Below are 14,981 nucleotides of genomic sequence, written 5' to 3'. Positions count from 1 at the left end.
ACCTTCTGACAGGCAAACTCAATGGGGAAGCCAGATTCACTTAACAACTGTGTTACTAATTTAACCATCATTGTTAAATTGTGGAAAAAAAGGTCGTAAAATGGGGCAAAACTCACTTAACAATGGTCTCACTTAGCAACAGAAATTTTGGGCTCAATTGTGGTCATAAGTCAAAGACTACCTATATTGGCAAAATAACTTCAGTTTTACACAGAAAAAAAACCAGATGCATAAAAGAAGGTCATGTTTGGACTATCTCATGGGTTGTTCAACCATCACAGAAGTCTCTATACTGGGATCTACTCTTCAAATCTATGCAAGTTACCTCTTGCAGGATCCGGGCCGGGCCGGGCCGGCTGGGCACCTCTGTTCACCCACTTTCTCTCCCTCAGCAGCGCCCGGCCCAGGAGCCTACACTCCAGAGCAGCCCGGCAGAGGAGCCAGAGTGGCTCCGCTGCTGGGGGCGTGCCTCGGCCAGGGCGTTGCAGGATCCAGGCTGGGCCAGCCGGGCACCTCTGCTCACCCACTTTCTCGCCCTCGGCAAAGCCCGGCCCAGGAGCCCGCGCACCAGAGCAGCCCGGCAGAGGAGCCGGAGTGGCTCCATTGCTGGGGGCACGCCTCAGCCGGGGCGTTGCAGGATCCGGGCCGGGCCGGCCAGGCACCTCTGCTCACCCATGACACGCCTACCAGGGGCTCCTGCCGGTCCACACTCCAGCAGAGCTTAGCGTCACGCCGCGTCTATGCCCAGCACCGCCGCGGGTCACACTCAGGATAGGGAATGGTACCATGGAGTGGCCGCCGGGTCAACTCCAGCCTGACCTGCTACCGCAGGCCAAGCTGCCGGGCCGACTGCTGGTCTTCTTCCAGTACCTGCACGTGCAGCTGGCCGGCAGCGCGCCCTGGGGCTTCACCCCGCGGGGCGGGCTGGAGCACGTCGAGCCCCTCTTCATCTCCAAGGTGAGTCTGCAGTGCAGTCTCAGCAGGGAGCGCAGGCTGCACGGCTCTGTGCGCCGGGAGGTCAGGAGCCAGCTGCGGCTGTTTCTCTGGCCGCCTCGAGTCCGCTTTCCCGCCGGGCGCCTCTCCCCCTCGCCGGCTGGGGGTTGCTCGCCCTCCCCCTAGCGTCCCGCCTCGCTCCCTCCTGCCTCCTGCTCAGGCACAACTTCTGGGCTAGGCAACGCTCTACAGCTCTGAGAAGACCCCCAGCACTCCGCAGCGAGTGAGAAGGGGCGGTGGAGCAGGGCAAGGGGAGACCTGCCAGGCAGGGAAGAGGCAGGCCCAGGGAACCCAGAGACTGTCCGCCCCCACCCGCACAGCAAGTAGAAAAAGGTCCCACTCACCTTTCCAGTCTCTTCCTCCGCTGACTCCACGTGCAGTCCAAAGAAGCAAGTTTGTGGGCAGTCCCACAAACCAAAGAAGTTCAATCAATCAATTCAAACTTCAAGAGGGTTTTTTTGTGTGTGAGCAGTTTGAATTGATTGATTGAATTTTTTTAGTCCCACTTTTTTGGGGGGGAACTGGGAGGAGGCTGCCTGGGAGCTGCAGGAGATGGCTCTAGCCAATGAGCTGTCGAGGGGCTAATGAGCTGCAAATGTTGCTAGGCTCCACTAGCCCACGTGCACTTCCCTCCTACTGAGCAAGTGCTCAGCCGGGCCGGTGCCAAGGTGGTGGGGGCCGGACCTTTGTAATTTCCAGGAGAGTTGTGCGTGCCGGATTCAATCATTTGGCGGGCCATTTGTGGCCCCCGGGCCTTGTGTTTGACATGTCTGGGTTAAAACAACAACAAAAGAACAAACTCTTGCCCTTTTTCTCAGCCTGAGAGATCATGCAGTTCTAATGACTTGTCTTTTCAGTTATGGATACAGTATGAACTTTAGTTTCCAATGAAGATTAAGAGTTTCCAAAAAGTTCCAAAAGTTTCCTGAGCATGTACTCAGAAATATCTGTAAATTATCTCTCAGCTCAGTGAGGAACTGCATTCTGCCACACAAGCCTAGCCAGGCTTTAAGATCAGTAGGCATGGCCATTTCCTTGCTCCAGCAACAATCAAAGATATGTTTGGAAGCCCTAATCAGATAGGACTTTCTTGGTCTCAGCTGTTCTAGCAACAAACAAACATATTTTTATTTAGATATCAGTCTGGTACTTTCTGCTAATTGCGTTTGGGCTATATATTTTAATTGATGTACTGTATTTTAATATTTTAGTTGTGCGTTGACACTTTAAACTGCAACACGCTATGCATTCTACTGAATTATAAAATGTGCCTAACCATTGTTAAGTAGAATAACAATTATCGAGCAATTCCTTTGATTTTCCAACAATATCTGATATGTAAAACCATCTTTCTAAAGGTTCTGGAAATACACTCAGTTTAATTGTCTAGACCTTGGTTGCATTTATACACTGCATCAAGTTATGGCTATTGCTTTGGCACAGTGCATTATGGAAACCTAGCTACTAAGGGTTTTAAAACTTATGTTTTTTTAACTTAGCATGTTGTGCAAATTCAGCCATGTGGTTTATTCAATAAATTGTGGTTAAATAAATAATGGTTAACCATGAGATCAGTTTCAGTGTGTGCTCTTGTTATTATGACCTTCTGTTTCCTGTTTTTAAAATTGTTCCTGTTGATCCAAATAAAACATTTACCTTCCCCTGGCAATTTGTTTTATCGCCTCTCCCTCAGATTTATTCCATCTTATGCCCTGATTCTTTTTTTCTTTTTAAAGACATTCTGTTTATTTCTCATAGTTTCTGGATATCATTTGAAACTCAAGACAGGAGTGCTCTCCCGTCTTCAAGCTTTGATTTCATATTCATTAAATGACCTGGACAAGTTACAACTGCATCCAAAATGGAAAATTTCATTTTGAGTACAAAATCCGATTCCTTTCTCTGTGGCTTGGACAAGAAATATTCCTACTTCATTTCATCTCATTTTATTTGTGAAGTAACGCTAGAAAATCTATAGGGAAACCTATCAAATGCATGAGCACTGCAAGATTTCTTTTAATAGGTTCCTGGACTTTCTGAAAGCTGCCTAAAATTGCAAAAGTCCTACCTTTGGCTCCCTGCTTCAGTGATTTTCAAATGTTGACTCTCAGAAAATATTTCTAAAAAAGTTGTTTATCAAATAACTCCTAGAATCTGTGATATACTAAATGCAAAGATTTAATTTATGTTCTGTATTCTGCAGAATTGATACATGGTCCTCAGCCAATGAAGAGGAACAGTAATGCCTAACGTAAGCCTATAAGTATATACTGTATTTTATTTTATTTATGAAATTGCAAGGAATGTATTAGTAGTGGAAGAAAAAGCAGTCTTAAAAGCTTCCCTGCCAAACCACTGTTATTTAATTTCTTACTGAACAACTTTTCATAAATATTCTGGTTAGTCTCATTTTGAAAACAGCTATGATATTGCAACAAAGCTACCATTCTATCTCTGTATTATTGTTTCACAGAGTTCAAAACAGATCACACCCTCCAGTAATGCAAATTCATTCCCCTAAATCCAAGCTAATTTTATGCAAAGTAAAGTACACAGATTAAGCAAATGAACTCAGCTATGCTTGGCATAGTCCAGCTGCAGAATGTTCGTTTTCTAACAGCAGAGTTAAGGATTTGCCTTTCGTGAAGTGCAGGATTGCAAACTGTTTATGAAAGCAATAATATAAACAAGTCCCCTCTCATGGGCATCCTTATAGTTTAGCTCCCTTCCCCCCCCACCCCCTGAACTTTAAATGCATTGACATACCTCCCCAGAAAAAGCTTGTCCATTCAACAAATGTTCTGATCCCTGGCTGTCTTCACTGCCGAAGTGTAACCGTATTTCTTCTAGTCGGTGACTGTATGTCATGGGCCCTCCGGAGATGTTCACCAAATGTTCTTTATCCAGGCGTAGAGAAACATGCCTCCCTGTATTATACATTGTTCCACTGACCTAAACAAAACAGAATACAAAGGATGATACAAAGCATTTTTTTAAAAAAAAAAGTTGGGAAGAAATTAACCATCTTTTAAAGCAGTGTTTCTCAGCCTTGGCAACTTAAAGACGTGTGGACTTCAACTCTCAGAATAATTCTGGAAGTTGAAGTCTACACATCTTAAAGTTGTCAAGTCCACACATCTTAAAGTTTTCAAGGTTGAGAAACATTATTTTAAGGGAATCTTTTTTCTGCTTGGAACATCAAATTATTTTAATATACACATATTTCATGTAACATTTGCAAGATACCTGCGCACATTAGCTAGGAGTGTATGGAGAACACAATAAATAAGACGTACTTGCTTCTAAATAAGAATGAGAAAGCATTCCTTAGCTCAGAATGAAATAATTGCTTCATTAACAAATTTTGGACCCCAGAAAGGAGTATTTGCATGAAAATATGAATTATTTACATTATATTTAAACTTTTTTTAAAAAAAACCAACTAATTTATTCTTGCTAAAAATGTCATATAACTTGGAAGACATAAGGATCCCAAAAATAAGAAATAGCACTAATTTTTGGACCTTTAACATTTCTGGATGAAAAATTTTATGCCAACTATGATTGTTTCAACATGACTAATTGGATTGTTTTTGTACAAGATGTATTGACCATATAGTATTACCCAGGGCTTTTTTTCTCATAGAACGCTCAGAACGGCGTTCCGACACCATTTTTTTAAAGCTCCCTCTATTGGCTTTCGAACGCCTATTGCAGGGGGTAGGCTCATGGACTTCAACTCCCAGAAATCCTGAGCCAGCCACACTGAGGGGAAAGCGAGAGGTTTCCAAGTTGAGCCATGCTGGCTCAGGAATTCTGGGAGTTGAAGTCCTTGAGTCATAAAAGAGCCAAGGTTGCCTACCCTACACTAGAGGAGGACATTAAAATTATTTACAAGGTTACTTCTTTAGGAATTAAACTTTTAGAATCTAAAACAGCTAATTCAAAAAAGCCAACAGGAAAGAACCTCACATTTTTCATCTGCTTCTGTCTTTTGGAAGGTAAAATTAGATAACAAAATAATCTATTTCCTATGTTAACATCTCTGCAATGAAATCAATAAACGTAACAGGAAAGAAATGAGAAACATTTTTCTCAATGTAATATGTCTAATTTAGCTGATGCTAGAAAAATAGTATCTTTTGTACATACTCTATTACAACTAAACCACTTTAAATTAAACAATTCTTAAGAATGAAATATTCTTAATTTGGACTTTACTTTTACTGTTTGGACTGTTGTGTGTTTTGAAAAATAGATTATTTAGAACCTAGTTATGTTGCACTTCAGTCTTTAAATAATTAACCTAGTATATACATAACAATATATGATGTTTTCCATGGTGAGCTTAACATCAATAACAACATTTATTAAAAAGGCTAAAATAATTTCTGGTGGTATTAGCTGTACATTAAAATTTTGTTTAGTCACAATCTTTCACTTTTCACATTCTGGACAAGCAGTGGTCATGTATCCTAGCAAAAGATGTTACATATGTGCATAAGCGTAGTCAGTAGTATATGCCTTTTTAAAAATATCAAACATGCAAAGAAAAAAAAATAAGTCCAAAATATCTGTATTATATCCAGAAATGCCAACTTTGCAACCAATATTTCTCATCCATAACTATGGCACCCTAAGGATACCTGCATACATGCAGATGCTTCTCTGGGATCAGTAACACAGCAGGGATTGCTTTTTCCTTCCAGTAACAGATTGCTGGGAAATACCAAACATGGCCTTGAGAATTCCAATGTTTGTTACAAATTTTTCTGGATGTGGTTGGAAAGAGGTTTAGAAATGCCAGCACAAATACATCACACTTGCTGAACGTGCACATGCAACTAATTACAATCTTCAGTTATATGTGATATATCTAAAATGAGATGGGCTGTCCCAACTGTAACTTGCAAACTATTCTGTTTTGTGGCAAAACAATCCAGGACAAGCTGATCAGCAGAGCTTAGAGAGGACTTATTAACACAATTTTTGGGAAGGAAACAGAAGGACAGTTTAACATCTTTCAGTTGATGTTATGTTATGTAACATCTTCTGGGAGTTGAAGTCCATGAGTCATAAAACAGCCAAGGTTGCCTACGCCTGGCCTATTGGCTTGCTGCTGAGCATGCCAAAAGACCCAGAAGGCAAACATTGCACAGGCAAGTTGTCTGCAGTGAAGGCAGGAAGTTTGCACCATTCCCTGCTGCCCAACTACACCATCTCAACTAGGTAAGTAAGATATTATTTGCAAATAGGACGGCAAGAAACAGTTTAGGCTGCATTTACATCAGGGCTTTTCAACCTTTTCAGAAATTGTACCACTTTTAGAACATGACAATATTCAAGCACCACCAGTGCTTAACAAGGTGTCAAAAACTTGATGACTAAAAAAAGGGGTATTTTGGGTTTCATCGGTTAGATTCATTTATTGTTATAGAAATGGCTAGTTTATAATATTATAGAAAAGCAAAAAGTTGAGGTTCAATGTTAATGCTTCCTTCTACTCCTGTAACAGAGGAAGTCAGAAGTCAGTGCCTTTTCTTTTTCCCTTCTCCCCCTCACTTTTCCCTTTTTCTCTCACCCTTTGCTTGCAAAAGCCCTCCCACTCACTCACACTTTGCTCACAAAAGCCTCAGGTCACTCTCACTCACTCCTCCATCTCTTTCAAAGGCACCTCTCCAGTCTCTTCCCCACTCACTCCATCTCTTTCAAAGGCCTCTTGCTCACTCGCTCACTTACTGCCCCATCGCTTCCAAATGCCATTTGCTCGTTCACTCACTCACTTACTGCCCCATCGCTTCCAAACGCTTCCATATGCCACTTGCTCGCTCATTCACTTACTGCATTTGGAAGCGACAGGGCAGTAAGTGAATGAGGGCCGGTGCTGGAGGCCATCAGCTGTTTGGTGCTGGAGACCACTGCCATGAGGAACACAGCTCTGGGTCAGGGTTCGGAGCAGCTCTGGGTGGGGGCTCAGCACGGGCCGCGGTGTGGCAACTATGAGGAGGGGAATCCGCACGGTGGCTGTGGTGAGGGGAATCCTCGTGGAATGTGGCTCCAAGCCACAGGTGCAGGGGTGCAAAGGACGGGTGGTGACACCGTAGGAAGACAGTGGCATCGCTCCCAGTGACAGCACCTCTGAGTTCCAGCACCTTTTTTTTTTTTAGAAAAAAAGCACTGGTATTACCTTAAGACATTATGACCCCTATCACTGAATGACAGCTCCTGCCATGAAGGAGAGTAGGGTTTAGGTCAGAATACATAACTTGTGAATGATCACAGCCTCTGAATTTTGTAGTAAGGTCACTGAATGGCATTCCACTAGAACAGTTGACTAAGTTGCAGTATAAAAACCCAGTATGCTCATCAAAGTCATACTAGCAAAATAGAAGTCCAGTAGTAAGTAAAAGACATTTTACTTTTTATTAGTTTCATTTCAAAAGAAGATGATGTTGATGGTGGACAAAGTAACAAGACAATACACACACACACACGCACACACACACACACACACACACACACACACAACTTTATGCAGTGGTGGGATTCAAATATGTGAACAACCGGTTCTCTGTGTGGATGCTGCTTCCAGAAGTCCATTCTGGGCCTGGGCAACAAAAAAGTAGCTGCCGGTTCTGCCGAAGTGGTTTGGACCAGTTGAATCCCACCATTGTCTTTACAGTATGTAGTCAAGAACATAAAACTATATATAGAAAAACTTAGTATTCAATTCTATTACAAATCACTATAGAATCGGCAAATAAAACGTTTTAAAAGGAAATTCTGTTACTGATGGCATTACAAAAATGGAAGATACAGGATACAATCTAGAAAGCTTCCAACACAAGCATTACCAGAATGATTAGGAAGCATCCCAATGTATGGCGATATTCCTGCACAACTTTCATTCACTTTCCAGAAACACATGTGAGATATTTGATTTCAGCATGGATTGTCTATCATTGCCCATCTCTTTTTTCCCCCAATGTCTTTCAGTCATTTTATTTATTTATTTATTAAATTTCTATGCCCCCCCCATCTCACCGAGGTGACTATAGGCAGCTTACTGCCATTCAGTAAAATATATACTGTATGACATGACAGTTCCAGTGAAGATGGTCAGCTAAACGATACACCCAGGGAAAGATCCCTGAAGGGTTTTTTCCTGGCTGTCGCTTTTTCAACTGAACCGGCATTCCTTTAGTTTATATGACTCTCCTGGGTTAGGGAAAGTCCTAGAATCCTCCCACAAGAGCCTCCATACGGCAATGGTCTGCAAGTAACTTCAGGAGCTGCGCTTCAAAGCACCCTGTGTGCTGACAGCTGGGGCGAGGGCCTGCAATCAGTTTTTTGTTGAAGAAGCAACTTTTTTGGAATTTATTTTTCAAAGATCCTGGAGCACTGGGGAACTACCAGAGGACTGGAAGAGAGCTGATGTAGTTCCCATCTTCAAAAAAGGGGAAAAAATAGATCCAGGAAACTACAGACCTATCAGCCTGACCTCAATACCTGGGAAGATTCTGGAAAAGATAATCAAACAACAAATCAGCGAACACCTTGATGCAAACAAAGTCATCACTAAAAGTCAACATGGGTTTGTCAAAAACAGATCTTGCCAGACAAATCTTATTACATTCTTTGACCAAGTGACAAAATTAGTGGACCAGAGGAACGCTGTATATATAATTTACTTGGACTTCAGTAAGGCATTTGATAAAGTAGATCACAACCTACTACTTGATAAGATAGAAAAATGTGGGTTAGATAGCATTACCACCAGATGGATTTGTAGCTGGCTGACAGGCCGTACTCAGCGTGTGGTCCTCAATGGAACCGCATCTACATGGAAGGAAGTGTGTAGTGGGGTGCCCCAGGGCTCTGTTCTGGGCCCAGTGCTCTTCAATATCTTCATTAATGATTTGGATGAGGGGATAGATGGGGAACTCATCAAATTTGCAGACGACACCAAGCTGGCAGGAATAGCCAATACTCCAGAAGATAGGCTTAAGATACAGAAGGATCTGGACAGACTCGAACACTGGGCACTATCTAACAAAATGAAATTCAATGGTGAAAAAAGTAAGGTTCTACATTTAGGCAGGAAAAATCAAATGCATAGGTATAGTATAGGTGGTACCTTGCTCAATAGTAGTAACTGTGAGAGGGATCTCGGAGTCTTAGTAGACAATCACTTCAATATGAGCCAGCAGTGTGCTGCAGCTGCCAAAAAAGCCAACACAGTGCTAGGCTGCATTAACAGAGGGATAGAATCAAGATCAAGTGAAGTACTAATACCACTTTACAATGCTTTGGTAAGGCCACACCTGGAATACTGCATCCAGTTTTGGTCACCACGATGTAAAAAAGATGGCGAGACTCTAGAAAGGGTACAAAGAAGAGCAACCAAGATGATTAGGGGGCTGGAGGCTAAAACATATAGGGAACGGTTGCTGGAATTGGGTATGTGTAGTTTAATGAAGAGAAGGGTGAGGGGTGACATGATAGCAGTGTTCCAATATCTCAGGGGCTACCACAAAGAAGAGGGAGTCAAGCTATTCTCCAAAGCACCTGAAAGCAGGACAAGAAGCAACGGATGGAAACTAGTCAAGCAGAGAAGCAACCTAGAACTAAGGAGAAACTTCCTGACAGTTAGAACAATTAACCAGTGGAACAACCTGCCTCCAGAGGTGGTGAATGCTCCAACACTGGAGGTTTTTAAGAAGAGACTGGACAGCCATTTGCCTGAAATGGTATAGGGTTTCCTGCCTGAGCAGGGGGTTGGACTAGATGACCTCCAAGGTCCCTTCCAACTTTATATTATTATTATTATTATTATTATTATTATTATTATTATTATTATTATTATTATTATTATTATTATTATTATTATTATTATTATTATTATTATTATTATTATTATTATTATTATTATTATTATAAACTGACAGTAAGTTGTGCCTTTCATTTCTTAATCGCTTTTTAATCTTTATTAAGCTAAAAGAGGCTCTCTTTAGCCATAGCCTGTTATTCCTTTTTGAAGATCTGCACCATTTGGGGGATTTATTCACTGTCAAACAACAAGGAAGAAGGCTGCTAAGGCCAGCTAAAATAAAGAAGTGTGGAGTATCTCGTTTTTTAAAAAAATGATGGAAAAACATAAGGGTAGAAAGATGTGGTTCTAGATTTTTATCTCTATGTTATTTGTAGCTTGGTCTGCTTTGCTGTGGGTGGCTAAAACTTTCTGATTTTTATCATACCTGATTGATTGACTAAAGAGGGAGTTAAGAAAATGAAGGAGCAAACTATTAGAAATGTATTTGAAAAATCCTTAAATAAAATGCAACCGTTTATAGACTAGGTATGCTCCAAGGATGTTAAAAAAAACCTATTCAAACTACTGCAATATGTGTAGAAAGTTACCAATCCACCAAGACAATTTTATAAGTAACTGACAATGTAGAAGAGTCAATTGCAATTTTGGAATATAAACTGGATATCAATATTTATGATGCTGATTTAAATATAAACCTCCCAACACAATTAAAAAAGAGTTCCAAGAAAATCTGCAACTTTCAAAAGGACAAGTATGGGTTTTTTTTCTTAAAGGACACTAACAAGATTGAGAAATGCTTGAGAAGTTTAAAAGAGAAGTTTTTAAGTACTTGATAAACATTCTAGAAAAGATTTTATTTCATGAAGATAAGTTGGAAGGAGCAACTTAATGAGCCAATTGGCATTAGGATGGATTCTTATCATTCTGATGTTTGTAACTGAAAGGAAGTTTTAATGTAAAGTGGGTCTGAAAATACATTTTTCCTTCACATATAATGCTTAAGTAATTCTTAAACCTTGTAAATATTACTGAAAGTGTATTTGAAAGTATCTATGTCAAGGGAAAGTCAAAGGAAAAGATGTATTAGCTTAAAGAAAAGTTTAGAGTTTTAAAAAGGATGTATACAAGAAGAAAATTTTTATTTTGTAAGGCTATTTTAGAAGGAGTGATTTAAATTCAATGAGCTAATTGAGTTAGTTGGATCTTTATTGGTCTAACTGAAAGAACTTTAAAGTATGTATGTTAAGAGGAAGTAAAAAAAAGTTGTATTAGAACTTTTTGATCTTAGAAATGTTTTTAAAGAGAAGTTTCTCCTCCTCCTCCTCCTCCTCCTCCTCCTCCTCCTCCTCCTCCTCCTCCTCCTCCTCCTCCTCCTCTTCTTCTTCTTCTTCTTCTTCTTCTTCTTCTTCTTCTTCTTCTTCTTCTTCTTCTTCTTCTTCTTCTTCTTCTTCTTCTTCTTCTTCTTCTTCTTCTTCTTCTTCTCCTTCTCCTTCTCCTTCTTCTATATCCATTATTGGACATTGGTGATCATGTTGGCGATCCTGTTTTTATCAGCAGCTGCATGAAAAAGTGCTGCTGAATTTTGTCCAAACCAGCCCCTTAGATTTTGAAGCCATGATGTTCTTCTGCCTGGACCTTGTTTGCCTTCAATCTTTCCCTGGAGGATTAAATGGAGTTTGCCGTATGTCGTATGAAGTTTAGTGTTTTAAAACAGGGGAAAAATATTTGTTTTCCTTTGAGATTAAAAAATCTGAAAGAATACAGTGAATTTTGTTAATATAAATGGTGATAATTTATAAAGATTATTAAGTGCAAATAGAAATATATATTATTTCAACAGCAAGGAAGAAAAAGCAGGAATAGTTAAACTGATTGCTCTATTCAAAGAGGAGAATATATTTAATTATGCTTTTTATTTGGAAATCACTTCTGGATTTTGTGCTTGTGATAAAAAATAATATGAAACTTTGACTTTGGTTTTGCCGATTAGTTAGATTTGTTGTTATAGGAATGGCTAGTGTATACTAATGTGTAAAAGTAAAAAGTTGAGGCTGCAATCTTGTTATCTTGTATTTTGCTAAAAAGAGTCGGAAGTCAACGTTTTTTTCTTTTTTCCCTTGTACCCCATATTTTCTTTCTCCCTCTTTTTTTCCTTCCCCTAATTTTCTATTTCTATTTTCTTTTATATTTCATACTTGGATAAAACAATAAAAGTTGGGGAGGAATAAAAAATAAAATATACAATATAAAACATTTAAAATAATAAATAAAGACCATAAATTGTTGACTCCAGGTGACTGCTTCAACCAGTCGTTGCATTTTTTTCTGTATTACGTTTGTTATCATTAAACCTCATGTCCTTCTAGAATCTAGACCAGGGGTGTCAAACTCGCCACGTCACGTGACATGTCATGACGTATCACAATTTTTTCCCCATCATTGGAGCTGGGATGGGCGCGGTTTCAGCATGACGCATCTGGCCTGTGGGCTGGCAGTTTGACACCCCTGATCTAAACCATCTGCAGCAAGCAGTTGGGGGGTTATCTTGCCATGGTTCTACTATCAAAGCAGGGAGTTTCAGTCAATAGTGATGGAGAGCAATTTTATTATTTATTTGTGTCAGAAGCATCACAGTTAAAATAAGGCATACTATATGACATAAAATTTAAAATATAAAATACCAGATTATTTGCCTTTTATAATCATTTTATTACCATGGGGGACATGAAAGGAGCCTCCATGAAGACTGTATGATATTAACACATTCGGGCGTCCCCTGAGCAACAGTTTACAGCTGGATAATCCTTTCAATCCAGAAGCACCTGAAGTGTAGTGAGGTGATCATTTCTACCTGTGACTCTATGGAGAGTGATTGAGCCCCTGAAAGTTCCAATGTGGGGAACTTTCCAGAGCTCAGTCCTTGCCCCCATGTTATTTAACATCTACGTAAGCTTTAGTGAGAGACTGCTCATTTGCAGTGAAGCGCTATCAGTATGTTGATGCTACCCAGTCATGTACTGTATCGCAATCATGAACCAAGCTGAGGATTCATACTGCCCTAAAGCAGTTTGTGAGCTGTAGGACTTTCTGGATTCTTGCCAAAATAGCAGGTGGAAACCATAGCCAGAGGAGGCCTTGCCCAGATTGAACTGGTGTTCCAGTTACCTCAAAAAAGATATTCAGGCAACAGGAACTCTGATCTTCACCTGGTTAGGACTATTCTACACGGCGTTCTTTTAGAGATGATGCTAAATTCAAGGTGCTGGTTATTACCTATAAAGCCCTACATGGCCTGGGTCCGGGCTATTTGAGGGAACACCTGCTGCCGGCATCAAACGCCCTTCGCCCAGTGCGCTCCCACAGGGAGGGTCTGCTCAGGGTGCCGCCGGTGAGAGATTGCCGGCGGGTGACACCCAGGGATAGGGCCTTCTCAGTGGGAGCGCCTGCCCTCTGGAACCAGCTGCCGGTGGAGCTAAGGACTGCCCCCGACCTCCGATCATTCCGCCGGGGCCTGAAGACCTGGCTCTTTGAGCTCTCGGGCCCAGGCTGAGGAGAAATTTTAATTGGGGTTTTAAGTATACAGGGTCAATTTAATATTTTTTAATTTGGTTTTTTAACTTTTGTATGGTGGATTTTTTAATTTCCTGTAAACCGCCCTGAGTCCTCAGGGAATAGGGCGGTATATAAATGTGAATAATAAATAATAAATAATAATAAATAAAATGCAGAGGCAAGATTGCTGACAGGGCAACCCCATCACTGTAGAATAACATGGATTTTGAATTGGCTCTATTGGTTATTTTTAGGCTTCAGACTAATACTGATTGTTATCTTCAAAGCCATTTATGGCCTAGTACTACAGGTAAGTACTACAGGTAAGTTCTACCACACAACAGGCAGTATCTTATCTGAATCCACTACTTACCTGGTAGAGATTTCTCCAGAGTTTCCCTCCCTGTGAGATACATGGACTATAGATCAGGCAACAAGCCTAGTCAAAATGGCAACTAGGTGGCTTTCAGATTATGCTGTAAAGCTAGACCCCAAACATCTGCCTTCAAATCCCCACAGGATGGCATTGTGTTGAGTTTAAGCCAAATGTCTACCATTCTTGAAAACTGTCTCATAAAGCTACTCACTTCTGTGACTTAAGGCTTAGAAGTGGATAATGGCCACGCATGCATGCACACATGCATTCTCTCCCACACACACCACTTACTAAAAAGCTTGTTAATAAATTACTCGAAATCACATTTTTCAGCACTTCTCTGGGAAAAAAAAACTTAGGCTGAATAGATACAGAACATTAGATTAAGATAATTTATATTAATCAGAGGAAAGTCTACCAACAGTATGCTTTGCTAGGCTTTAATTTACAAGGAACGTCTTGCCAATTACATATTATACTTTATAGTTCACTGGCATCATAATAATTAGCGCTGCTGCAGTGTAATTTGATCAGTAATAAGTAATTCTTGTGCTTAAAGGTCTTATTTTGTTGCTTATTTCCTTGTAAAAAATGTTATGCTATAGACATTTTGTAGGAGAAGTTAAGAACAGCCATAAAGAATTCTGCTTCATTAGTCTGACAGAGGGGTTTTATGATCTCTTTTTGATTTCAAATCAGAATGAAGAAAGTTTCTGTTTCTCACATAAAGTCATTTATTAATAACCAAAGGGAAAAAATACCTTCACAATAAGCAGAACAATTTTTCATTTGCCCTCTGCTTTACTGTCTTGATGTTAATGCATACAGTAAATAAAAATCAGATTAACTTCAAACATTATTTAAGGTTTGCTTTACTCTGTTGATAGCGGTATTCAGGGTCTTGAGAAAGGGTCTCTTTGTGTGTGTGTGTGTGTGTGTGTGTGTGTACAAATACACTTGCACATAAGAGAAGGATGGCAGCTAACTATTACAGACTGGTTTAATCCAGTGATAAGAGAACTTTTTTAATGAACTTTTACACTTCTATTTCATTCCAATATTAAAAACCCCACCCCTAGGTATTATAACGAAGGAAACATGTTACATGCTAAAGATATTATACGATAACAAAGTTTATGCACAAGTCTAAATGTGTGAGTTTGCACTGCTCAGTGAATGATTTTTTGTTATACTTTTTTTCTTGTTTTAACGAAGTATAAAAGATAT

At 40.2% G+C, this 14,981-nt stretch overlaps 1 protein-coding gene across 1 annotated transcript in view; it reads right to left on the bottom strand.

Moving 5' to 3' along the window:
* The window catches only part of CA10 (carbonic anhydrase 10), a gene marked incomplete at both ends in the record, with an annotated part of 395,435 nt that overhangs the window by 76,677 nt on the left and 303,777 nt on the right, over nt 1-14,981 (bottom strand). The window contains one exon of the mRNA XM_081320644.1: nt 3,760-3,945. Within this exon, the coding sequence (XP_081176770.1) occupies nt 3,760-3,945 (186 nt within the window). The remainder of the gene's footprint in view (nt 1-3,759; nt 3,946-14,981) is intronic.

This window comes from Vipera berus (assembly GCF_964194415.1).
Source record: "Vipera berus genome assembly, chromosome: 2".
NCBI lineage: Eukaryota > Metazoa > Chordata > Lepidosauria > Squamata > Viperidae > Vipera > Vipera berus.
This window is presented reverse-complemented; position numbering and strand designations above follow the sequence as displayed.